General features: G+C 43.4%; 3 protein-coding genes across 4 annotated transcripts in view; all 3 read left to right on the forward strand.

Moving 5' to 3' along the window:
- Nucleotides 1–25,522, forward strand: part of LOC131317012 (receptor like protein 27-like) — a 74,300-nt gene that overhangs the window by 34,703 nt on the left and 14,075 nt on the right. The window lies entirely within an intron of this gene.
- The window catches only part of LOC131316765 (receptor-like protein 7), an 81,815-nt gene that overhangs the window by 25,578 nt on the left and 30,715 nt on the right, over nt 1–25,522 (forward strand). The window lies entirely within an intron of this gene.
- LOC131317014 (receptor-like protein 7) lies at nt 15,015–19,352 on the forward strand. Its single transcript, XM_058346596.1, has 3 exons — nt 15,015–17,093; nt 17,567–17,617; nt 19,272–19,352. Exons 1-3 carry the CDS (start codon nt 15,015–15,017, stop codon nt 19,350–19,352), a joined length of 2,211 nt encoding a protein of 736 aa, XP_058202579.1.

The raw sequence follows: 25,522 nt of genomic DNA on the forward strand, positions 1-25,522 counted from the left end.
ATCCCAATTTCAGAAGAAATTGAAGGCTTTTTGTGCCCAGTATGGAATACAAAATTATTACTCCACTCCGGCCTACCCTCAGAGTAATGGGCAAGCAGAGGCATCCAATAAAACTATCCTAGATGGGATAAAGAAGAGGCTGGACAAAGCAAAGGGAAAATGGCCTGATGAGTTACCGTTAGTTTTGTGGGCTCACCGAACAACGCCTAGGAGGTTTACGGGAGAGACCCCCTATTTGTTGGCATTTGGAACAGAGGCTGTCATACCTCTGGAAGTGGGTCTGCCGACCAACAGGACAGCTTTGGTTGAAAGTGGAGGCAATGACAGGGCCCTTGAAATCGAGCTTGATCTTGCCGAGGAGAAGAGAGAAAAGGCCTTGGTACATCTGGCATCTTACCAAGAACAGCTGATGAAAAGCTACAACAAACATGTTCATCCTAGAGAATTTGGTGTTGGGGACCTTGTGCTACGAAAAGTGCTCGGCAACACCAAGGTGGCAAATGAAGGCAAGCTGGGGGCCAACTGGGAAGGCCCGTATAGAGTAACTGAGATTGTGGGCATAGGAGCCTATAGATTGGCAGATCTGGATGGTGATCCAATTCCGAGGCCTTGGAATGTTCATAATTTACGAAAGTTCTTTGTTTAGAAGTATTAGCATCTGTTTTGGATTTACACTACGTGATTGTGTGGGAATTTCGAATATAATTCCTTTGTTCTAGTTTTGATTATTTTTGCAAAGGGTACGAGTAACGCCCTTTTGCGTTTTACAGATTATGAATAAAATCACTTCTTTCGAATAATTGTTGTGGTATTTAAATACGAACTACGAGTTTGGTTCTCCTTATTCGTATTGGGGAGCAGGGTATACCTTTTGAGTATGTGAAACTTAAAAGTTTTATACATTCTTAAGTACGTGACACTTAATGCATACAAGTACGAAACACTTGTATAGAATTTCAAGTATGTGAAACTTGGGTATACATTTGAACGCAAGTATGAAAACACTTGTATGTATTTTCTTAAATACGTGATACTTAGCAAATATGGAAACACTTGTATGTTTTCTTTTAAAATATACAAGTACGAAATACTTGTATGGATGTTCAAAGTACGAGATACTTATATGGTACTTTAAGTACGTGATACTTGAGAAACTATATTGGCTTGACTTAAATGTAAGCCACATTTAGTTTAAGTACGTGAAACTTAGAAGAATTACAAAGTACGAAAAACACTTGTATGTTCTGTTGCAAATTATATGTTTGCTCTTAAGTACGTGAGACTTAAGGAACAAATTGTATGTTTGTTCTGGCCCTTAAAGTATGTGAAACTTGCAATCAACAAGTACGAAATACTTGAGATTAAAACAGTGCATCCGAACAGATGCAACAAACAGAGGAAAGCCGAGCAAGTGCCACGAAGGGCCGAATACCTGTATTATCCAGAGTATTACCAAAAGAAAGTACTGGAACCACGCAGGGTTAAATTACCGTGGTCACGCAGGACCAGCCATATTGTTTGAGAAACACAAAATACTTACTATCTTAATCCAGGTTCTGAATCTCTGGAGGGACATTAGCCTCAGCAACAGCAGCAGCAGTATTTTCCTCTGGGATGACAATCTCAGTGGTTACTTCCTGAACAGATGACTGCTCAACATCATTCTGTGATTCTACCTGTATTTCTTCATCAACGTCTGCAAAATCGTCGATCTGTTGGTCAACATCATCAGTAGGGGCTGCCACTTGGCGGCTTGGTAGCTCGTTCTCAACCCATAAGGGCGAATCCTCGGCAACTCCTACCTTTGTCAGACAAGCTTCCCAGCAGGATGCCCAGATCTGGTCTTGAACGGCTGGCATCTGCTCCACGTAGCTGACCGTTGTATCGTCAAAACCCTTCTGATATCCATCTCCATAAGCTGCCTTTTTGGTGCTATCAATCTCAGATAGTGCTTGGCTAAGACTCTCTTCGGCAGTTCCCAGTTTCTCCTTGGTCGCTGTTGCTTCCGCTTTTGCCTTGTCTTTCTCTCCCTCCAGCCTTATTATTGTTTGAAGTTGTCTTGTGTTATCTCTCAACAGCCTGTTGCGCTCTTGTTCAACCTCTTGATATCTTTGATTTAGTGCAACCATCTTTTGAATAAACTATGGGTTACTAGAGAGAGTTAGTAATCAAGTATAAGTACTAGGTTTGCAACGTATTTTGAGGAAAGGTTTTAGTTATTACCTTAATACCACTGACGAGACCAGTGGACACTAGCCGGTCAGGTGCAGATCCAGATTCCAGATTCCTTCTGCATATCAACAGGGAGCAGCAACCCTTGAGCTAGGGCAAGTGCTGTTTCTCATGAACTAGCACTATCCCCAACATGAACAGGACGGTCTCCCCTAGTGAAAGGAGGAGTCCATGTCTGGGGGAGTACTTGAGCAGTTGGTGACACGGGGAGATGGGTTTCTGTATCAGCTTGTGGAACAGAACCAGCTGGGTCATCAGACCTAGGCCGTTTGTCCCGATGTGCGTTAGCAGCATCAAGGGAACCCTCCTCTCCCCGAGGAGAAGATGACGATCTTGCTGATCCCCCCCTATTGCGACGTGATTGTGGGGGCGGGGCGCCAGTTGATGCTACCCTGCTGGTAGCACCACGTCCTTGTGCGGACACAGTAAGTAAGGAGCTCAGGTTAAGAGGTTGACGGGTCATTGTACCTGGGTTACGAGGGGATCGAGAATAACCAGAAGAAGAAGACTGGCTGGTATCACGATTTGCAATTAGCTGCTCGGGTTGTTGTTGATTAGAAACTGATCCACGAGTAGATCTTCTGAGTCTTAAACGAGGAAGTGGCACGCCTTCTGAAATGGGAACTTCACCAGGTTGGCCAGCAACAGTAACCCCAGTTTGAAGTCTTGAAATACGTTCTTGAGGAGCAGTTGAGGTAGACGCAGCACTGGTACTGGGATGGGCAAGTCTTCTGTCGATGACCCCTCTGTACGAAGGATCGTATCCCAGCAGTATATCAGCGTCTCGACCCCGACCAGCTGTTCGGGTACCTGGTTCTCCTGTGTATTTTAGGATCCTGTTAATGTCCCCTGTTCGGACGTAGCTCGGCTCACATCTAGGACGTTTGTTAACGTTTTCAGCTGCAAGATCAGAGTTATAAAACCAAAATTAGACATATAGAAAGCTATGAGAGAGCAGTAAACGAAGAAATTGCAAAAGATAAAAAGCAAGAGCATACGTGGATAACCCCATATGTGGGGGCAATGGAGCCCTAGCACTTGGCCATCCTCTCCTAGTGGCTCAAAGGCTCCAGTGACATAGAGAAAATCAATCTCATGATCCCGAGCGGAGTCTGGCAGGTTGAGCACGAGACGCTTTTCCGCCCTTCTAACTTTGAAATAGTAGATATTGTACTCAGGGTTTAGTACAATGCTGTACCACCACTGAATATCCCAAATTCCTAACTGGGTCCCCAGAATCCTATTTAAGGCTATTACACCCATTATCAACCTAAAGACATTTGTTGATATTTGCATGGGGGTAAGACGATACCAGTTTAGGATCTGGCGAAGTAATGGGTGAAGGGGAAATCGAACTCCGCCTTCGACGATAGCAACAATGGGGATACACATTCGATCCCAGGAACCACCGTCTCTATCTGCGCCCAGGGGGGCGAGTTCGAGACCAACGTTCTCTGGAACGTTATATTCCCTCCTAAATGCCGCCATGGCAGTAGGGGTTTCACATAATTTCCTAAATTTACTGGGTCTCAAGGGATTCTCACCATCGTCAGCCATGGGTATACTCAGGAAAGAAGGAAGACTGAAAAAGGGTGCAACTGAAACCCTAGGAAACGACTCACGAAATCGAGAATAGAGATCTCAGATAAGAACCTAAACAGAAAAAATGAAGTAAGAACGAGGATCTTACAAAAATATGGTGACGATTCCCTGGAATGCAATCGAGTTTGTAGATGACGACAATGGCAAAAAAGCTTAGAGAGAGAAGGAGTTTTGGAGTTTTGGGTGGGGAAATCCAAAATGAGCCCTTTCTGGGGTTTAGATGCCAGAGACGGAGACGAAACGTCTCGTTTCACACCGTTACCTTTTAAGTAACGGGATAAAGGGATCAAGCTAACGTCGTATTGACGTCGTTAAGATAAAACGTCAGTTCACATTTAATGTAAAAGCATACGATATGCGCCACGTGGAGTCATTACCTCGAGATGGTATAATGACAGAGGCGCCAAAAGGCATTAATGAGATATTGAAACTATAACTGCACGGGATCAAAAGAGTTTGGTCTAGATAGAATTCTGTTTCTAAGCATCATATATTGCCCCCGAACAGAGGTAAATACATGAAGCGGGGAGCAATTGTAGGGAGGTATTCCCGAGCAGATACATTTAGTTACCGAACACGTGATGTTTGGGAACACGTGGTAAATACGACTGGACTTATCGCCGGGCAGTATGAAGAACAGCGATATGGAACAGATACATGTGAAGTCCTTGGTCCATGCAATCTGTTCGGCTGAATAAAGGCCAATGACATGACAAGTCACTGGTGTAAACTATCTGTTCGGCAGACAAGAGACATTCTGATTACATTTGGACCAAGTTACATGTGAAGTCCTTGGTCCAGATAGTCTGTTCGGCCATGAGACAGCCGAACAAAGAAGGAGCTCCAATCGAGAGTAGGAGCAGAGGGAATACTCTGGAAGATTCCAGAGTAGTCATGTCCCATAAAGGAATAAAGATCCCAAGAATATAGGATCTGAGAAAGATACCCAACAAGTATGGGATGTTTGGCTCTTAATGGAAAAGAATCCTAAAAGGACTCTTTTCCATAAACTGATAAAGGAAATGAGACTCCTTGATATCCTGGGTTTCCTATACGAGTTAGGAATCCTATGGCAACAAGGATGCTTGGACAGCAAGCATCCATAAATCTATAAATATGAGGTTAACCTAGAGGTGAAAGGTACGCAATACATTGCATTATTGCTTTCCTACTGATAATTAGGGTAGAGTTTTCTAGTACGTGATACTAACAAAGGCATCGGAGGGCCTTTGCCACGAGAGGCAAAGGTGCACTCACCCCCTGTCTATTTTGCAGATTAGGGTTCAGACGTCGAGCTTGGGTTCCGGTGAAGAGGCACGAATAAGCCGTTGCAATCCAGTTGAAAGGAAGCATCAATTGTTTTCATCCCCCTACACCATATTCACTTCAATCTTTGGAAATGGGTTGGATTCAATACCCATCGGGTCCTTGTCACCTTTAGCATATTGCAGCAACCCCTTCTGGATCAAATCCTGTACACAATTCCGAAATGTAACACAATTGTTAGTATTATGCCTAAATGAATTGTGCCATTTGCAGTATTCTTTTCCTTTTCTATCTTTATCAGAAGGAATAATATGCCCAGGACTGAGAGTGATAAACTTTTGTTTCAACAATTCATCAAATATTTGGTCAGCTTGTGCTAAGTCAAACGAATACTGTCTATAATTTGCTTGCCCCCCCACGCCTATTGGGTTGGGATGAAGGCATATTCATTGGTTTTTCTGCTTTAACCAGAGTGTCACAAATTATGGGGGTCTTTCCAACAACTTGTACTACATCGATTTCAATATCTCCTTCTACATCTTGGTAATATGTTCCTAGAGATGTATTCTTTAATTGCTCTTCTTCCTGCAGAATAGCTTCAAATTGAGATGCTCTCATAGAAAGCTCAAATAGATCTTTGAAATTAGATCCATTAAACTGCTTTTTAAAGTTAATCTCGAGACCATCCTGAGCTATTCGAACTATCTCGGTCTCTGGCACATTACAATGGCACTGGTTTCTTAATCTCTTAAACCTAGTTAAGAACTGTTCTGCTGTTTCATTTGGCCTTTGTTTTAACTTAGCCAAATCAGCAATCGAAACCTCTGGTTCGTGCCTAAAGTATTGAGCATGAAATTGTTCTTCCATATCTTGCCACGTATGAATAGAATTTGCAGGTAAACTTATGAACCACGTGAATGCTGTTTTAGTTAATGAATGCGGGAACAATTTCAATTTAAAAACATCATCCAAGCCCAATTCGCCTAACTGCAGGCAAAACCGGCCCACATGTTCAATTGTTGATTGGTTTTCCATACCACTAAAGAGTGATAACTCAGGTATTTTATATCCCCTTGGTAAAGACACACTCTCAACCCAATGTGGGTAAGGCTTCCTAAACATAGGTTTCTCTACCCTGCGCAGCCCTGGTCCGTACACATCTTGAATGACTTCTAATATTTGTGCCCTGTTAATATTCATGGGATCTGGGGCTCTAAGAACATTTGGTACGTGAGGTTGTGCGAAAGGGGCGTTCTGACCGTTTCCATTACCATTATTTGGCAAATTGTGAACGTACTGACCACTATTTCCATTATTTGACACAGCTGGCATAGTATGGTACGTGTAATTGCCATGATTTGGCAAAGTTTGTGCAGAACTGTATATGTGCTGACCATTGTTCATAACATGGACCCCTGTGAAACCATTTTGAGGATTCTGACTAGGATTTAGACCATTATTTTGACCATTCCCACTACTGTTTCCAACTTCATATATAGATGGAACATTCTGATAAAAACTGGTTGGCCTTATGGATCGTAAAGCAGTTGGACCTACAAATGGTCCACTATGCATATTCATATTTGAGTCAAATGCTGGGTTTGAATATACCTGTCGAGGGGCCTGTCTAGGCATATCACCGGATTGCAACTGTTCATGAACTACACCATTTGCATCAACATCTAAGATAGATGGGGGTGTAACGACCCTTCTCATTAGGGTAATCAATTCCTGTGCCGTTTCGTCTTTTGGGTTAGACAAAACCTGTGCCAACTGCCTGGAAAGGCTCTCTATGTCCGTTGGCGCACTTAAGCCATTTCCTTGGCTATTCTCTGGCATCCTTTGTTCAGGATGCATCACATTGTTTTGGGTCTCCAAGCCTTCATTCTGAGGCTCTGTTGGTCGGTCGCCTTGTTTTCTTGTTGCCGGTGCCATTACTTCCAAATTAGTAATGAGCCCTCCTTCTAGCGCCAAAATTGTTTGTCTATTTTACTTACAGTCGACGAATCGACTAAGAGTTGTTGAGCGTGCTGGAAATGTGGGTGTTTGTGGTGATGGAGTTTGGTTCCTTGCCGTATTTCAGGACTTCTCGGGAAGCAAACTTATTGAAGTGAATGGAGATGAAAGAAGAACAACAAAATGGACTTTATTATTCCTCGAGGTAGAAGTCAATCGACTATGAGAACACAATCGAACAGACAGTTACGTTACAAGCTACTCCTAGAGCAAGAAATGTAAAGTACAGATAAAAGTAGAAGCCTTTGGGCGATTGATTGGGGGTTCTAAACATCTTCTATTCTTGTATTTATAGGCCATCGTCGACTTGAAATTCAAATCAGATGAAATTCCCTCCTTCGATTTGAATTAAGCAGTTCCATGCTCCCTATTCTTGCTCCACTATCTGCACGAGGCGGTTATTTCTCCATGATCTCACATGTTCCCAATGTTGTAATTGCTTTAACTGCCTGTTTGCATTAACTGTCTTGCCCACGATCTGTATACGCATGCTCTGAAACGTGTTCTGGAGTTAAACATTAACCGTCGATTAGTCCACTTGATTTTCCTTAATAGGCTTCACATTGTATTTATATCAATCAGTCAAAAATGTGCTGACATGTGTAATTATTTGACCCAATCGATCATATTAGACTAATTTACTGAATTATGGTGTAAACAGACAGCCATCTGCATCCCCGTTCCTAATCATTCTCAGCCTCCAAAGAAGACTTGCCATGGAGTAAATGGAGCGTTTGGCGTGGGAAGAAAGAGATTGAATTTTGGATAAGACTGGCAACACAATTTTCCATCAGACACCACAGACATTTTTTTGTGCGCAGAATTCAGTTGGTCAGCACTCTTGCATCTCACTATAGGAGGTCGGGAGTTCGTTGTTTATTCCCTATTATGGGTTTATTTCTTGTATTAGCTGAGTTATCAGGCTTGATTATCTTGTGGCCTTTTACAATTAATGTAGTGTCTCAGATTCATATTTTGTACTTCATATACGTGATGTAAATGATCTATTCTATCGATTGAAAAAAAAAAAACGATATGTGTTCTCCGATAACTTGTAACCAAATGGGATTCAATCCTCACATTACGTAGCAGAAGAAAAATCAAGGTGTAAATTAGTGAATCTTGTTATTGGTGATGTGAATAATGTAGTAGATTATTTTCATTTAGCCAGATTTGCATCGAGGTGTTTTTTTTTTTTTTGGTTTTTTTTTTTGTTTTTGTTTTTGCCCGGCTCTTATACTAATCTAATGGATTGGATATCATCTTACTTTTAAGTTCTATTTATTATCTCAAAAATGAAAATTACATGCCACAATTTAATCAATAGCGATATACTATATACGGAGTATATATGTTGGAGTTTTCACATGGACGGACTAGCTAGAAAGCTCACGGCTGTATTGGCATAAAAATACGCATCTAAAAGGAGAGTTTTAATTTTTTGTCATACGAAAAAAGAACCTATTGCCCTATCCAACCAATTACAATATATGGATATCAAACTCCTCCCTATTGGATTTGAAGTGGTGCGATGCCAACTGCTCTCGTTATTTATTTAAAAAAGCAGAGTTAGTCATGTCAATACTTGATATTTTACTTCTCTCAAGTTTCGTTTCGACATTTCTAACCCAAAACATCTCGACTCCGTCCCTAAATTGCGCCCAAATTACTGTTTTGCAGGCAGGTCTTTTGCATGTTATTTAAGAAGTTTGAGAGACAACAACATTTGTTGAGTTCTTAGGTCCCGTTCCAGAAATCTTATTAAAAAATAAGCAGTTTATTTCACATTTTCAAACTCAAAAATAAAGTAAATGAAAAATAATTTTTCAAATTTTTTTGCATCATACAAAAGATCTCATCGAGATCTTCCAAACAAGATCCATATTGCATATTTTTAGATTTCAATAAACCTATAATTTTTGAGCTTGAAATTGCCTACTTAAAAAATAAGAACTTATTTTTTGTTCCGAAACGAAGCCTAAGTCAACAAATGGTTCAAAATTATTGTGTTTTGTCTATTGTCAAACTGCATGGACCCGCCACCTCTAGGTTTGGTCCAGTCTCAATTCCCATATATCACTGCTACAAAAATAGATAAAGACCTCGGTCATTTGGTGTGATTTTTCACTTTTAATCTCGCATTTAAAACCGTGGTCTATCAAGGTGTAACTAAAAGTCTCTATCTTTTAACCACAAGATAAAAATCGTGATTAAAACTCATTAAAACTGTGACTAGAAACATAAAAACTGTGATTAAAAATGACAAAATCATGACCTTTAATAGCAAAACATCTCAGTTTTATTATAAAACCGTGGTTATTTAGAGAGAAATAATCTCAATTTTTGAAAAAACCGAGATTAAAAGTGGCGTTTTCCTAAGGGAAAAAATCCCACATTACTTCTCCTAGTGGGTTCAAAACCAAGTCTCTTGAGTTTTATATAGAAGCTTCAACCAACTACACCACACACACTTTTCAATATATAATTGAAATATTTAATATAAAACATATGCGTTTAACATTAAAATATATTTTGAACATCATTTTGAACCTTTAAATATTAAAATTAGCAATTTTGATAAATATGAAAGTTGTAGCCCTTTGTGTTATTGTTCAAACCCAATTTGAATTATCTCAATTAATGGAGTTCTGAATAGAGTTATACTCGAAATACATTTGGAGACGAAACGCAACCTTCATAAATGTTGTCACCAAAGGTACTCATTTGGCGACGAAATATATTTTCATAGCCGAAAGTGCCCCATCTTGAGACGAAATATTTTTTGTAGAATGGTTGAGAGTGACATTTATTTAGCGGTATTACGCGAGGAGTCGATTAAGGGGTAAGCGACTTTCAACTTTTCCTATATAAGAGCTTTCATCTCAAGTCTTAAAAAAAATGTTCTCTAACTTACGACCTCAGTTTCTAGATGACTGAGATTAAAGGTTCTTTTTATCTCAATTTTTTCGAAATGAGATATATTCTTTCATATATAATCTCAGTTTTTGGAAAACGAGATCTATTCTTGAAGTTACAATCTCACTTTTAAATTACTAAGACTAAAAAATCTTTTCATCTCAATTTTTTTCGAAACGAGATATATTCTTTCATATACAATCTTAGTTTTTTGAGAATGAGATTTATTCTTCAAGTTACAATTTCACTTTTTAGATTATTGAGATTAAAAAATCTTTCTATCTCAGTTTTTTCGCATAACTGAGATTAAAATTATAGTTCATAATATTTTATTACATTTTCACAAAAAGTGAGATCTTTTTAGTTTTTGGACCGTGATCTTTATACCATTTTGTAGTAGTGTATCTATCTCTTTGTCTCTCCCAAGCACACACAATTGGCCCACAACAATTAATAATCAAGATTATATTCACAACATAGAGGAGTCCCAGTGTCTGAACTATCAAGGTAGATGAGTCCCAAAAGCCCAACTACAAAAGAACATCGAAGGCATCAAACTTTCTCTCATCCAAGATCTGGTAACTAGCGTTGGCTATATACGTATATACATTATGGATTCATGTAGATTTGTCAATGGATCGGATCGGATCCAGATCCGATTATGGTAATCTGAATCTGGTAATCTAAATTTGGATTGGATCGGATTAAGGCCGTTTCCGAAAGGGAAATAAGTACTCCCTTCGTCCCTTTAGGAACCAGTGTTCCATTTTGGACTGTCCTTTATAATAAGTGTTCATTTTGTAAAGTTAGTGGGTAAAAGTTTGTACATTGTCTATTTTGTCCCTAAAAGTAGATCCCATTTTAAAAATTAGTGAGTAAAAGTATAATGATGTTGGATAAGTAGGAAAAGTGGAGGAAAAAGTTGATGTGAAAGGAATAATGACGATGATTGTGTTTGGTTGAGAGTTAGTTTAGTTTAGTTTAGTTTTGGTAGTTGGTGAAGAGAGAGATAGAGTAATAACTGAAGATAGGGGTAATGATTGGAGAGATGAAAAAGTAATAATTGAAAAAACAGGGTAATGATTGGAGAAAGAAATAGGGTAATGATTGAAAACAAAACAAAAACAAAAACTAAACGGTGAACCGAACAAAGCCATCTGATGTCTTTTTAATAAGTTGGAGTTACGAAGCAAGATACTTAAACAGGGACGGAGGGATTACTTATTTTTTAAGAAGGCAATTTCAAGCTCAAAAATCATGTGCTTACCCAAATAATTTTCCTATTAATATGGATCTTGTTTGATAGATCTCATTGAGATCTTTAATACCGTACAAAAAATTTGAAAAATTATTTTTCATTATTATTATTTTTGAGTTAAAAAATGTGAAATAAGTACTTATTTTTTAAGAAGGTGTTCTGGAACGGGGCCTAAAACCGTTATCAATCCGATCCAAACTTTATTTATTTTTAATTTTTTTTAAAAAATTGTAAATTTTTTATTTTGAAAAAAAAATGTTTAAGAAGTTGTAATTTTATTTTAAACTTTTTTTGGAATATTTTTTTTTGAACGATTTGGAGCCACTCCAACTAGTTAAGCAAGAGACTGACCTCTGGATAACAACGCAACACAATTTTCCACAAGGACGCAGAACACACTTTTGTTTGTAGTGATACTTTGGTGACAACATTTGGGTTCCGCATTTTATGTTCTTTTGTACATGAGCTGGGAGCAGCAACTCTCCAACATGAACAACTTTTTCTGATAAAATGTAGAATTTTAGCAGAATGCGGTCTTTTACAGCTTGGAAATTTTCGTTGTAGATGATAACTACTTTTGAGATACTAACAACAGAAAATCAATTCAAAAGTAAAGGTTTTACTGTGTGCGCAAATACTGATATTTTAAAGTTTCAGATCTGATTAAAGAGATTGCATAGACTAATCTGATTAAAAGTAAAGGTTTTACTTTGTGTACTAGATGATTATGTTTACTTGATCCTTAAACAGACAATGCCTCTGATTAGAAACCTGAAGAACCACACATTGCTCCAATACTCTTTGAAACAACATACTAATTATAACCACTCATATTATTCATACAATTAATGCATACTCAAAGAAATTCCAGAGGACTTGAGTACGTGCAAGAGAAATATTAGGAATCTAATTGTAACCCAACGATGCCGGAAAAAAACAGTACAACTCCACCTTTGAAGCCAAATTCAAAAAATACAGACTAGAAGTGACACTCACATTTGGATAGCAGGATAGTATCAAACCCCAACCAAAGAGAGCAAACCGGAGCTAAGTCACATAATGGGCGTACGCAAGCGAGAACGTGAAAGAATTGTACTGGAAGATTTTGTGACTTGAACTGGAGTGAGGGAACACGGACGGGAACACGGACGGGACTTGACTTACAATGGGTTTTCGACTTAGCCAAAGGACTCCACTAGAAGGGGTCCACTCATCTCTCGACCTTTCCATTGTGTGGTCATGTCATTAGGCTCGACCTCAGCAGTAGCTTTCTCTACGGTTCTATCAACTCCAACGGCAGACTATTCGCCCTTGTCCAGCTTGGTAGCTTGGCCTAAATCTTGCCGATAATAGGTTTAATTTCTCTGAAATACCATCCAGAATTGGACATTTTTCGAGGCTGACAAGTCTCAATCTATCCAACTTTGGATTTTTCGGTCAGGTTTCTTCAGAAATCTCATCTCTTTACAAATTGGTTAACCTGGATCTTTCACTTAGAATAGATTGGTATTCTAAAAGTCATTTGAAACTTGAAAAACCCAGTTTAAGAGATCTAGTTCAAAACCTAACCAACCTGAAAGTACTTGACCTTTCTATGGTGAACATATCTTCTTCAGTGCCAAGTGTTTTGTCAAATATATCCTCCCTAACAACTCTCAAGCTTAAAAGATGTTCGTTGTTTGGTGATTTTCCAATGGACATTTTTCATCTACCAAAACTGCAGATTCTTGATGCAGCTTTGAACGAAAATCTCACTGGCTCTCTACCTGAATTTGAAAGTAGTATTCGCCAAGGCACTGAGAATCTTGGGAACTGGCTTCTATGGTAAGCTCCCAAATTCAATTGGTAGACTTGAATACTTACGTCTGGGACTTTTCCATCTTCACTAGGCAATCTAACCTGGCTCACTTTTCTGGACCTTGTTGAGTGCAAGTTTAGTGGCCAGATTCCTTTGTCATTGCCAAACCTATCACTACTAACTAAGTTCGACATTGGCATTAACAACTTTTATGAAGGACCACTTCCTTTACCGCAAGGGAAGCTACTCAAACTCACTCTCTTGTTCATAGGGTTGCAAACGGACTGACCTGCTCACAAGAAGCTTGTAACTCGGCTCATTAAGGCTCAGCTCGATTCGTTTAGTAAACGAGCCGAATTTGACACTTAAAAGCTTGGCTTTTTTGTTTCGACTTGGCTCGTTTAAAAAGGCTCGTTAAGTAAATTAGCTAGGCGGAGCTCGTTAAGGGCTCGACTTGTTCACAACCAAGCCGAGCTCAAACTTGAGTTTTAGGCTCGATTCGTAAACGAGCCAAGCTCGAACACTACGAAGCTCGTCTCATGACAATATTTAGGGGTCCGCGATGCTTTTTGTCACATTGTAGCTGCATGGAAAGTACTCGTTGTGCCGAAAACGAAATTGAGAATATAACAAATCAAAAAGCAATAAACAAGAACACAAGGATATACGTGGTTCCGCTCAAGCACAAAACAAGAACATACTCAATGGGGAAAAGAGCAAGAGGATTCACTATAAACAGGGAGAGAAACAAAGAGCCGGCTATACCCGTAACTCTAGTTGAAGTACTAAACAGATATCTAGGGACAAATCTCTGGTGGAATCCAATAGGGAGACACAAACCCTTGGTGGAACCCTAAGAGATGAACAAAACCCTAATATCTAAACCCTTGAACAAAAGACTATAATGCTAGTAGCCCCCAAACCCAGAGGTCCTGTGTCTGTTTAAGGAGTGATTTTTCAATGCTGAACGGGTTTATCCTACGTGGTACACGCTCAGCGCATCTGAGCCATCTGATATACTTTTGGACGGCTCGGATTGAAACTCTCTCTCTCCTCTCACCCCAACACTTTCTCTCTCCAAATCTGAGCCGTTCAAACACGTAATGGATGCGCGGCTCGGATGCGCAAGCGACCACTATGTGGTACCCGCTCGGCACTGAAAAATTTTCCCTGTATAAGAGGAATTTTAGGCCTCTAACCCAATGACACTAGGAAAAAAGAAGTAAAACTCCACCTTTCAATATATTTACATGTATTTTTTGATAAGATTGGTTTAAGTACTTTGCTTGAGCTAAACGTGTATTGAAGCCAATTATTCAAACAATATGGACTAGAAGTGGCGTTCCGGTGGTAAGAAGAATACCAAACTCCAACTCAAGAGAGCAAACCCGAGGTTACATAATGGGCCTACTTTAGAGAAAGCGAGAGCAAGAACCGGGGGATTGAGATTGAAAGCGTAGAGCGAGAGATTGAGAACAGAGCAAAGAGTCTTACTAGAAGATTACTTGGGGTCTTACTAGAAGATTACTTGACCTAGGACTGCAGTGAGGGGATACAGGACTCGAGGTCCATTTCCCTTTTTTTATTAACTTGAGAAGATAATACAATTCCCTACAACAAATTAATTCTAATTGTCCCACCAATCACAAGCTCCCAAACCCGTAATGAAGTTGGCAACGAACCAACAAACCCAACGAAAGAGACAAACGAAAACACAAGTTGGGCGAAAAATGACACGGCATCACCAAGAAAAGGGACACGACAATCATCCAATAGAAGGGGTCCCCTCCTCTCTGTAGACTTGTTGAATCGTGTGAGCTATCAGGGTAGGTGAGTCCTAAAACCCAACTATAAAAGAACATCAAAGGCATCAAGCTTTCTCATCCAAGATTTGGTAACTAGCGTTGGCTATATACATACTCCATCATGGATTCATGTTTGAATCTTCGCGCATACCTAATCTTGTGTTGCTTCAATCTTGTCATATTAACTTACTCTTCCTCTTCTACGCAGCCATTATGCCATGAAAACGAGAGCAGAGCCTTGCTGCAGTTCAAGCATAATTTTGTCATCAACAAGTTTGCTTCTGTTGGCCCTTCTGCTTATCCAAAGCTTGAATCATGGAAGCTACTTGATGGAAAGAACAACGGTTGCTGCTCATGGGACGGCGTCGAGTGTGACCACGACACTGGTCATGTGATCGGCCTCGATCTCAGTAGTAGCTTTCTCCATGGTTCTATCAACTCCAACAACAGTCTATTCACCCTTGTCAACCTTCGTAGCCTAAACCTTGCCGATAATGAGTTTAATTTCTCTGAAATACCATCCAGAATTGGACATCTTTTCAAGCTGACAAGTCTCAATCTATCTAAATCTGGATTTTTCGGTCAGATTCCTTCAGAAATCTCATCTCTTTCCAAATTGGTTATCCTCGATCTAAGTTCGGAAATTGATTTGTATTCTGAAAGTCATTTGAAACTTGGAAAACCCAGTCTAAGAGACCTAGTTCAAAACCTAACCAACCTGAAAGTACTTGACCTTTCTATGGTGAACATATCTTCTTCTATGCCAAGTGTTTTGTCAAATATATCCTCTCTAACAACTCTTAATCTTGAAGGATGTTTGTTGTATGGTGAATTTCCAATGGAAATTTTTCGTTTACCACAACTACAGATTCTTAATGTAGCTGGGAACGAAAATCTCACTGGCTCTCTACCTGAATTTCAAAGCAATAGTCACCTTAAGTCATTGATATTCCAAGGCACAGGCTTCTACGGTAAGCTCCCAGGTTCAATTGGTAGACTTGAATCCTTAGTTTATTTGGATTTGAGTCAAACTAGTTTATCTGGGACACTCACTTCTCCACTTGGCAATCTAACCCGACTCAGTTTCCTCTTCCTTAATGATTGCAAGTTTAGTGGCCAAGTTCCTTCGTCGTTGGCAAACCTATCACAACTAACTGAGTTCGGAATTGGCAATAACGACTTTGACGCAGGACCACTTCCTTTACCACCAGGAAAGCTACTCAAACTCACTCGCTTATCTGCACGCAGAATGAATTTACAAGGTGAGATCCCACTATCGCTTGCCAACCTGACCCAACTTTCCTATTTATCCGTTCGCGTAAACGACTTGGTAGGTAAAATCCCATTATGGTTCATGAACCTCACCCTATTAACAGTCGTAGATCTTTCACAAAATCACTTCCATGGCACGATTCCTAGATCAATCACTCAACTCAAGCGTCTTGATTTTTTGAGCCTTCATTCTAATAGCTTCACTGATATTGTCGAGCTAGACATGTTTATGAAACTCCCAAACTTGGTCTTATTGCAATTAGGGATAAACAATCTAACAGTGCTCGACAAAAATAGTACCAATGGTACTCTTCCGAAGCTTGATATTCTAGGATTGGCGTCATGCAACTTAGTTGAGTTCCCTAGCATTCTAAGATTTCAAGATGAATTGCAGGCGTTAACTCTTAACAATAACAAAATTCGAGGTGAAATACCAATATGGATGTGGAACTCGAGTAAAGAAACAATGGAATATGTCGACTTTAGCCAGAACTTTTTGACTGGTTTCGAGCAGCAGCAAGCTGTCATCCCATGGCGTTTTCTAATAGTTTTCAACCTCGACTCTAACAAGCTTCAAGGATCGCTTCCTGTTCCACCACCAAGCACTGTTATTTATATTGTCCGCGAGAATGCATTGACGGGAGTAATTCCACCGTTAATGTGCCACAAGAATTCTCTTCGTATGGTTGATTTGTCCGACAACAATTTAAATGGCACAATACCCTCATGTTTGGCCAGTTCCAGTGAGGACCTTCTCATGTTGAATCTGAGTGGCAATAGTTTCCAAGGAAGTATTCCTTCAACATTCACAATGAATTGCCAACTGTTGATGATAGATTTAGGTCAAAATCAACTACAGGGGCCGGTGCCCAAATCATTGGCAAATTGTGCAATGCTGGAATGTGTGGGCACGCTACCCGAAAATTTTGTTTGTAAAATTGGGTGCGGCCCTTTGTTTCGGAGAAAGCACGGCGAAACGCCTCGATTCAGAGTCGCCACTCGGGTTTTAGCGGTGAGAAATACCCAAGGAACCGAACTCGAAAACGTTTGCCACGTTTGTTTTGATTTTTGAAAAGGCTTGTAGACTGGACCGTCGTCACCTTCGATATCTGAGGTTCGGGAGCCAGGTTACGAGAGGGGAAGGGTTTTATGGCACCCCTCTTGCCCAATCCGGAGATCGGTCTCTACTCGGGCATTTTTGCAAAGTGTTTGCATTTTTCTCTCACTGATCATTTTCAGCCAATTAGGGCGGGGGAACAGTTTAATGGGGGTTAAAGCTTTGACAAGTTGCAGATTTATGTGGCAAAATGGTTTATGGATGACTTGATTGCAATGCTAAACATAGATTGAGAACAAGTACTGAGCAAACTGGATAACCTGAAATACGCTGCTGCCCTGCAGGGACGTGAGCAGGTTCTGTGCCAGCATGCACTGGCCGAACCACTGCATACTGTGAGAACATGCGCACGCCAACCTACAACTGGCGTACTCCACTTGTTTGTTTGCTCAGTCTTTGTTTTCAACCCTCTGGGCTCTGGAAAGGGACCAGCGCACACCCAGGACAAACCATGCAGTTAAATAGAGCAGAATATATTTACAGACAGATGAGATGGCTTGAAGCCATATAAATAGGCAAGAAGCCCCCTAAACAGAGTGGGGACAGGAAGTAGGCCAAGGTCACACTAAGATGCAAGGGCCAGCCACTGAATCGTGGGCCTACTGCCGTACGCCAGTTTCAAGTGTCGTACGCAGGTAATATCACAGTCCAGTGCTTGGCTTTGCATCATCTGGGCTCTGGAACACGACCAGAAGGATCCCAGAGGCCTTTCAAGATAAAAAGAGAGCAAACGATCGATGGTACGACTAATCAAGTCCAAACACAGAAAGCAATAGACTGGTTCTTAGCATGCTGATGGGTGATGAAAGAAGACATTAAAATAAGAATAGGTGACCGATGATCCCCACGCCAGTAGTGCACATACCGCCATTACTGGCGTACGGCTGAAAGTCACTGGCGTGTGCCACGTAGTCCCTCACATGATCTTTGTATTTTACCATTTTAAGGCCAGGACTAGCATTGTTTACTAGCCTGGACCTTACTGATCACCCTCAGGAGCTGAAAACAGGAAGGGACGCAAAGGTGATATACCTTTTTGTATTGAGGTTTGAAGGTTGTGTTGAGCTTTAAAGATTGAAGATGGAGGTTGTATGGTGACTGAACCTCAGTGGGTGTATGGAAGGGGACTATTTTCCTTTCTCTTTCAATGGAATAAGAAGAGAGAAGAAGAGCAAGAAGAGAGGAGAAGAAAACTTTATGCTCCTTAATGAGGCTAACCCCTTGCAAATGAATGCAAGGGGGGTATTTATAGGAGGAAGAGACTGAGATCAGTTAGGCACCAAGGCCTTGTTTGGCTGGTTGGCACAAGAATGGAGCCTTCCCATGCATTAAATGCATGGGACTCGTTGATGGGGGGTGTAGGAGAGAAGGGGGACGGTCCTGACCGATATAATCATCCGGGGCTATTGTGGCCGACGTCGGGGTGGCACAAAAGTCTCGTCCATGTGGCTGAATAAAGTTGATTTGACTGGATTTGACTGGCGTGCGCCACATATAAACTGGCGTGCGCCACTAATAACTGGGTCAATGGTCGAGGACTGACACGTGGCAGTTAACTGGCGTACACCTCCAAGACATTGGTGTGTGCCAGTTGGGTTTTGCTGGGGCTGTTTGGTTCTGGTTTGAAGGGTTTGAAATGGGTTTGAGAGGGGTTAGGGACGCTCAAACCTCAAACACACCGTCGTCCTCAGACTGTTCTCGACTATAATCATCATTGGGGAACTAAAAGGTCGACAGATAACGTTATCTGGAGAGACCAGAATGGGGTGTCTACAGAAGCCCCCCTTTGACGGCACTTGATGCACCATTGACTGGAGACAAGTAACGTCAAAGGTTTTCTAGACACCTTCTTCAAGGCTATCTAGAATGCATGAACTTTAAAGGACCTGCTTGATTTGAAGTTGGGGCGGATAGGCCGCTGCTTTGTTGTCTTTGATGGATAGATCGCACAAAGTGGACTCTCCTGGGGAATGATCCTTTTTGCAACAGCATCGACTCTGTGGGGGAAAAGACTGTAAGACGGATGGACCGTCGTTGATTTTAGAAACTGGACGGGTGGACCATCGTTGATTTGAAATTAGACGAGCGGATCGCCGTTGATTTGATTTTGGACGGATAGATCGTCGTTGATTTGAAATTGGACGAGTGGATCGTCATTGATTTGAAATTGGACGGATAGATCGTCGTTGATTTGAATTTGGACGGATAGATCGTCGTTGATTTGAATTTGGACGGATAGATCGTCGTTGAATTGGGCGAGTGGATCGCCGTTGATTTGAAATTGGGCGAGTGGATCACCGTTGATTTGAAATTGAGCGAGTGGATCGCCGTTGATTTGATTTTGGACGAGTGGATCGTCGTTGATTTGAAATTGGACGGATAGATCGTTGTTGATTTTAATTTGGACGGATAGATCGTCGTTGATTTGAAATTGGACGGATAGATCGTCGTTGATTTGAAATTGGACGAGTGGATCGTCGTTGATTTGAAATTGGACGGACAGATCGTCATTGATTTGAAACTGAGCGAGTGGATCGCTGTTGATTTGATTTTGGACGAGTGGATCGTCGTTGATTTGAAATTGGACGGATAGATCGTCGTTGATTTGAATTTGGACGGATAGATCGTCGTTGAATTGGGCGAGTGGATCGCCGTTGATTTGAAATTGGGCGAGTGGATCGCCGTTGATTTGAAATTGAGCGAGTGGATCGCCGTTGATTTGATTTTGGACGAGTGGATCGTCGTTGATTTGAAATTGGACGGATAGATCGTCGTTGATTTGAATTTGGACGGATAGATCGTCGTTGATTTGAATTTGGACGGATAGATCGTCGTTGAATTGGGCAAGTGGATCGCCGTTGATTTGAAATTGGGCGAGTGGATCGCCGTTGATTTGAAATTGGGCGAGCCTCTGCTTGGGGATGGGTCCCAAAACTTTCCAGAATGAGTCGGGCTTTTCATTTGAGGATGAATTCCAACACAGGACATGAATTGGGCCTGAGGCCCAGCACCTACTGGCGTACGGCACGGAGACACTGGCGTGCGCCACCTTTGACAATGATCCGAGCCCAGATCCGGCCCAGACCCGGCCCAAATGCTCTCCACGTCGTTTAAACTTCCCGTATGAGCGCAGAAACTGCCTCAGTCAGTTTTGGACACCGAAAATCCTCCAAAAACTCCACAACTCTTCAACCCTTCACTCAATCTTCCATTTTTCCCCAAAACCCACGCTTCTTCACTCATCCATGGCGGAACCCAGTGGTGGAGGCGGCAATGGCAATGCCGGCGAGGAGGAAAGTCGGCCACAGGGTAGTATCGAGACTCCGGGGGCTCAAATCAGCGATCAGACGACGGACGAACCATCGTCGAGTACCGGTGCAGTGGCTGCAAGTAGCGGCGGGGACGACGGTGGCCATGCAGCAGTGGTGGTTGGTGGCGACGGGCGGCGTACGCCAGCTGTTCTGGAGTGTACGCCAGGTGTTGTCGAAACAGGGGGTCTACGGGTTCGTCGGTTGGATCTAAGGAGTGGTGTAGAGGGGTTAGTGATCACCGGTTTGGGTTCGGTTGGGGCCGGCGGCAGCGGCAGTGGTGCTAGTGATGGTGATGATCGACCGGGGTCACCAACGAGGGATCCGGCGAGGGGTAAAGGTCCCGCGGTTGAGGAGGGTGCATCCGGAGAAGTACCCGCGGAGGAGGTTGAGTTCAGGCCTACAGTGGGGTCCTCGGCACATGTTCCTATCACTCGGGGGGATTTTGCGGAGTTCGTATTTGAGGAAGAACTCGGCAGCTTGCTCCGGGAGAACCCGGGGGTTGTGGCTACAGTGCTGGCAGCGCGAGAGGATAGGCTCCGGCAGGTGGAGAGGGCTCAAGAGGAGGAGCGATTGAGAGAGGAGGTCGAGAGGACCAGGGCAGAGGAGGAGGCCTTCGTGAGCGAGACCGAGGCAGCCGAGGAGGCTCAGGGGGAGGTGTGGTCCTTTGAGGGGGCAGTGATGCTTGCAGAGTCTATACGGCTGGCACCCCGTGCTAGGTTTGACGCGGCCACGTACGTTTTGCCCGAGCCACACTTGTTTATCCCGTCCGGGGTGGATAGCCTTGCACCTTTGCGGGAGAGCTATGACACGGAGCTTATACTGAGAGACCCGCAGAGACATCTGTCCGTGGACTGGGCACAGGTATTCCTTTGAACTTATCCTTTGATATGCATGTCTTGTTATTCATAACCTTACGTAGTTTGAACTGTCGTAGCTTGTAACGTACGTAGGTCAGAACGCTGAACTGTAACTTGACTGAGAAAGTAGAACTTGAATGGTATGCCTCGACTTTGAAACTCGACCTAAATAACAGAACACTTGAAGTGGTTGAATCGACTTGCAGAGAACCCGTAATTTCGACAAAAACCGTTAGTGCCAAACTTGAATCAATCATAAGCTGCCTCGACTTAATAGGATAGTCCTTTGAACTTGAACCCGACTATGTAGATTGCCATGACCTGTTGGACGCCTGAATGGCGTGCCCCACAGTTTGAATCGACCATATTAATAAGCAGAAGACTTGTGAAATCGACCGGGAGGTGTGCCTCGAAAGAAGTAGGGCCTTGTGGCTCGGAACTTGTCAGAGAAATGCCTTTGAATTGATTCGACTGATAACAGAACTGGATAGGATAATACAAGTGCCCGGTAGCTTTGTTCGACCCTTACGATGCCTGTTTCGCTTGTAGAGTTACTTTTTGAAGTTCTGAATTCGTCTAACTGCTTGAGTTGCAATTACTGATGAAACTCCTTTTGTTGTCTATCTTTGTGTGCAGAGAGGAGCAGCCAGCACTCGGGGCCACGGTGGTCCAACGAGCTCACTTGAGTTGTACCGGGGCCTGCCCGAGCGAGTCAGGGCTCTAGTTGACACTGCAGGGTTCCGGCCGTTTATCCTCACGCTGACGGCCGTGAAGAGCGACCACGCTCTGCTGACAGCGCTGGCTGAGAGGTGGTGGGATACCTCGAACACCTTCCACTTGCCGATCAGGGAGATGACGGTGACTCCGTCTGACTTTGCTGCGCTCACTGGCCTGAGGGTAGGAGGAGAGCCCATCCCTTTCGACTCGGAGATCTACAGGGATCCAGGGCTCTAGAGTGGTTTTTGGGGCAGGCACCCGTGGGAGAGGCAGAGACCGTCCACTATGACCAGTTCAAGCGGTACTTGCATGGGAGGGAGCCGGACTCGGAGTTGGAGGCGGAACAGATGGCAATGGCCTACTTGTTGTACTTGTTTGGGGCTACGCTGTACCCGAATAAGCGAGCCACAGTGCACCTGTCTTACTTGCCGGCCCTCTTCGACTTGAGCACTGCTTCGAGGTTCGATTGGGGAGGAGCAGCTCTGGGCACCTGCTATGGCTTCATGGGAGAGTTCTCACGAGGGAAGAAAGCGACGGCCGGCTACTGGAGGGTGTGGGAGGTAACAAACACAGCTTGTAATTCATTTCCTGCTTTTCCCTTTCTTGCACTTGTCTTTGATTTGCATATGAACCGTGTTCTGTTGCTTCTGATTGTCTAACCATTTGCAGCTATGGGCCTATGAGGTGCTGAAGATGTACCCACCGGAGAATAAGTGCCCGAACCTGAGGATGCTCCCCCGTGCCATGATATGGGGCCCTATGTACAGCGGCAAGAAGAAATCGAGGGGGAGCCTCCTAGCCTTCCGGTCGTACCTGGACGAGCCGTCCGGTACTCAAGTATGCAACAATGTCAAACTGATTACTCTGCCCTTAGCATGGCTTTAATGCTGTCACTGATGCTTTAAAATCTGTGCCATTGTCTTGCAGGTAGAGTGGAACCCGTGGAGTAGCGCCGAGCCTGAACCTGAGTACCTATCACGGAGCAGGGTGGTAACAGCGAGCCGGGTGCTGTTGGAGTCTGCTTTCGGGTGGCGGTGGTACCTGGGTGACCGGGTGACGCGGCAGTCACTGGGCTCTCTTGAGTTCCAGGTCCCTGGGCCACTTCCGCCTCACGCCTCTCACACAGAGAAGTACACCTTGGCGGAGCTGCGGTGCTTTACTGTTCCGGCCGGCCTTGCTGCTTTTCTGAGGCCTGGGCGTGACTATGCTGTCTACCGGAGGCAGCGCTTGGCTAGGCCGCTTGGAGTGCTGGAGCATGTTGCCGTGCAGAGTGAGGCACTTGAAGCTGGCGAGGAGAGGCGGAGCCGGGAGAGCAGGGCAGCTCAGCCGAGAGAGAGGAGCGACTATGCCACAGCGACCGGGTTGCCTCGGCTTTCTTGGACTTTAGCAGTGCGGGACGCGGAAGGAGAAGAGGCCGTAGTTCGGTTCGAGCCTGCCAGGACAGACCGCGCAGAGATCACAGGGCCGGTATGATACTCTTTTCCCTTTTTGTAGTTTCCGTACTTTACTTTCGGCATGTATACTTGGTTTGCATTCTGACTTTGCCCGAAAATGTAATACAGGCTCCGATGGAATGGGTACGGGAGGCAGCTCGCCTGATGAAGGCCATGGAGAAAGAGTTTCATAAGATTGCCGGCGGCGCCTCTTTGCAGTTGCACTACCCACCTCCAGCTCCGGCTCCCGTTGAGCAGCCTCAGGTACAACTTTTGTTCTGCTTTTGAATAGGATTGCTTTCGACATTCCCTGCACTTAGCATTTCAATGTATACAATATACAACATGCACAATGTATGATAAATGAATTTGAATGACTATGCAGGGGCATGCTAGGGCGGCTCCTAGGAGGAAGAGCGTGCGGCCTCCTCCAGCAAAGAAGGCAGCTTCGAGCTCCTCTCAGCCAGCGGTAAGGGTGGAACGGGGAGTGCAGATCACTCCGGCCAGCGAAGAGCTCCAGTTCCGCCGGGAGCTGAGGAAGAGGCCTGCAGAGAAGAGGCTTGCCGAGGGACCCTCACAAAAGAAGAGGAGAGAAGAGGAAGAGGCAGAGGAAGAAGAAGAAGAGGAGGGGACGTCCCTCAGCAGCGGCTCTGACTCGGCGAGCGACCCCAGGTTCCGGATAGACCCTTGAGAGGTAGAGGACAGCGAGGACGACGACGACGAGGAGGACCTTTTTGACGACTGAGGGCTACCACCGAGCCTTAGTTATGTTGCCAGTACTTGATACTTTGAGTAGATATTTTGACACTTGATATTTTGGATGGGGCCTGCGTGCCTCTTGACCTTTGGGCGAGTGTGCCCTGATACTCTTAGTTCTGCCCGGGCCGTTGCGCCGTTTTGATGCTTGATACATTTCCACCTTCACGTTAGGCTTTGACACAGTAGTATATAACATATGCATTGTCTGTTTATCGTTTTCCTTTGCTTTGATGAGATTTTATAAAGGAAAAGGACAAAACCCTCTACTAATATCTAATCATGCATTGACGAATGCTCTGAATCGACAAAAGACACTTGTATGCACATAATTGACTTAGCTCATAGAAAAGATGGACAGAAAAGCCCCAGGATACGACACATATCCCAGACACGCGGGGGATACGGGGGATTTGGGCGTTAGCAAGCCGAAATCCGAGATTCCCCCCGGGGAAGGAAACTGACCCTTGTAAAAGGTGACATAGGTATATAGTGACTTGTACGAACCATCAAAATCGGTAGAAATGTCCCGGCGCGAGGAAAATACCAAGGGAAAGCTAAAAATGCCACAAAAACGGACATAAGACACCAATGATGACTCGATATGGTCCCGGACCGAAACCGACACCCCCACACAGTCACATAAGGCCTATGTAACATGTATGGTATGACAAAACTCGGCAAAAGCCCCTGAAACGAGTTTTGACCTCCCGTATCCTTGATTTTAGCTTGAAACGGGCCACCGAGGGTTCAAAATCTTCATCGGGCATGGCTTTTGGAATCCGACGCCTAGCCATAGTCTTAAATGACATTTGAGACTTGTAGGAACCAACAAACGGCCAAGGCCAGCCCCGGAATTGAAAATGACCATGCGGAGGCAGTAGCTGCTGCAAATTGGTTTCTGGTGCACCTTACTGGCGTACGCCAGAAATTGAGGCCCGTACGCCAGTAAGTGGGGACACGGACACGCCAGTTATAAACTGGCGTACGCCAGGTTTCTGAACGCCAGATCCACTTGACTGACCAACTGTCCTTTTCCAGGGGCAACCTTTGTTTTTACTCCACACGGTTTCCACACGGTTTCTGAGCCTCCAGAGGGCAGTGTACCCTGCTGCATTGTGTTTGGAAGCTAGCATGGTCCTTGAGTGGTTCATTGGTAGTGGAAT

The sequence above is a fragment of the Rhododendron vialii genome, chromosome 2a, assembly GCF_030253575.1.
Source record: "Rhododendron vialii isolate Sample 1 chromosome 2a, ASM3025357v1".
NCBI lineage: Eukaryota > Viridiplantae > Streptophyta > Magnoliopsida > Ericales > Ericaceae > Rhododendron > Rhododendron vialii.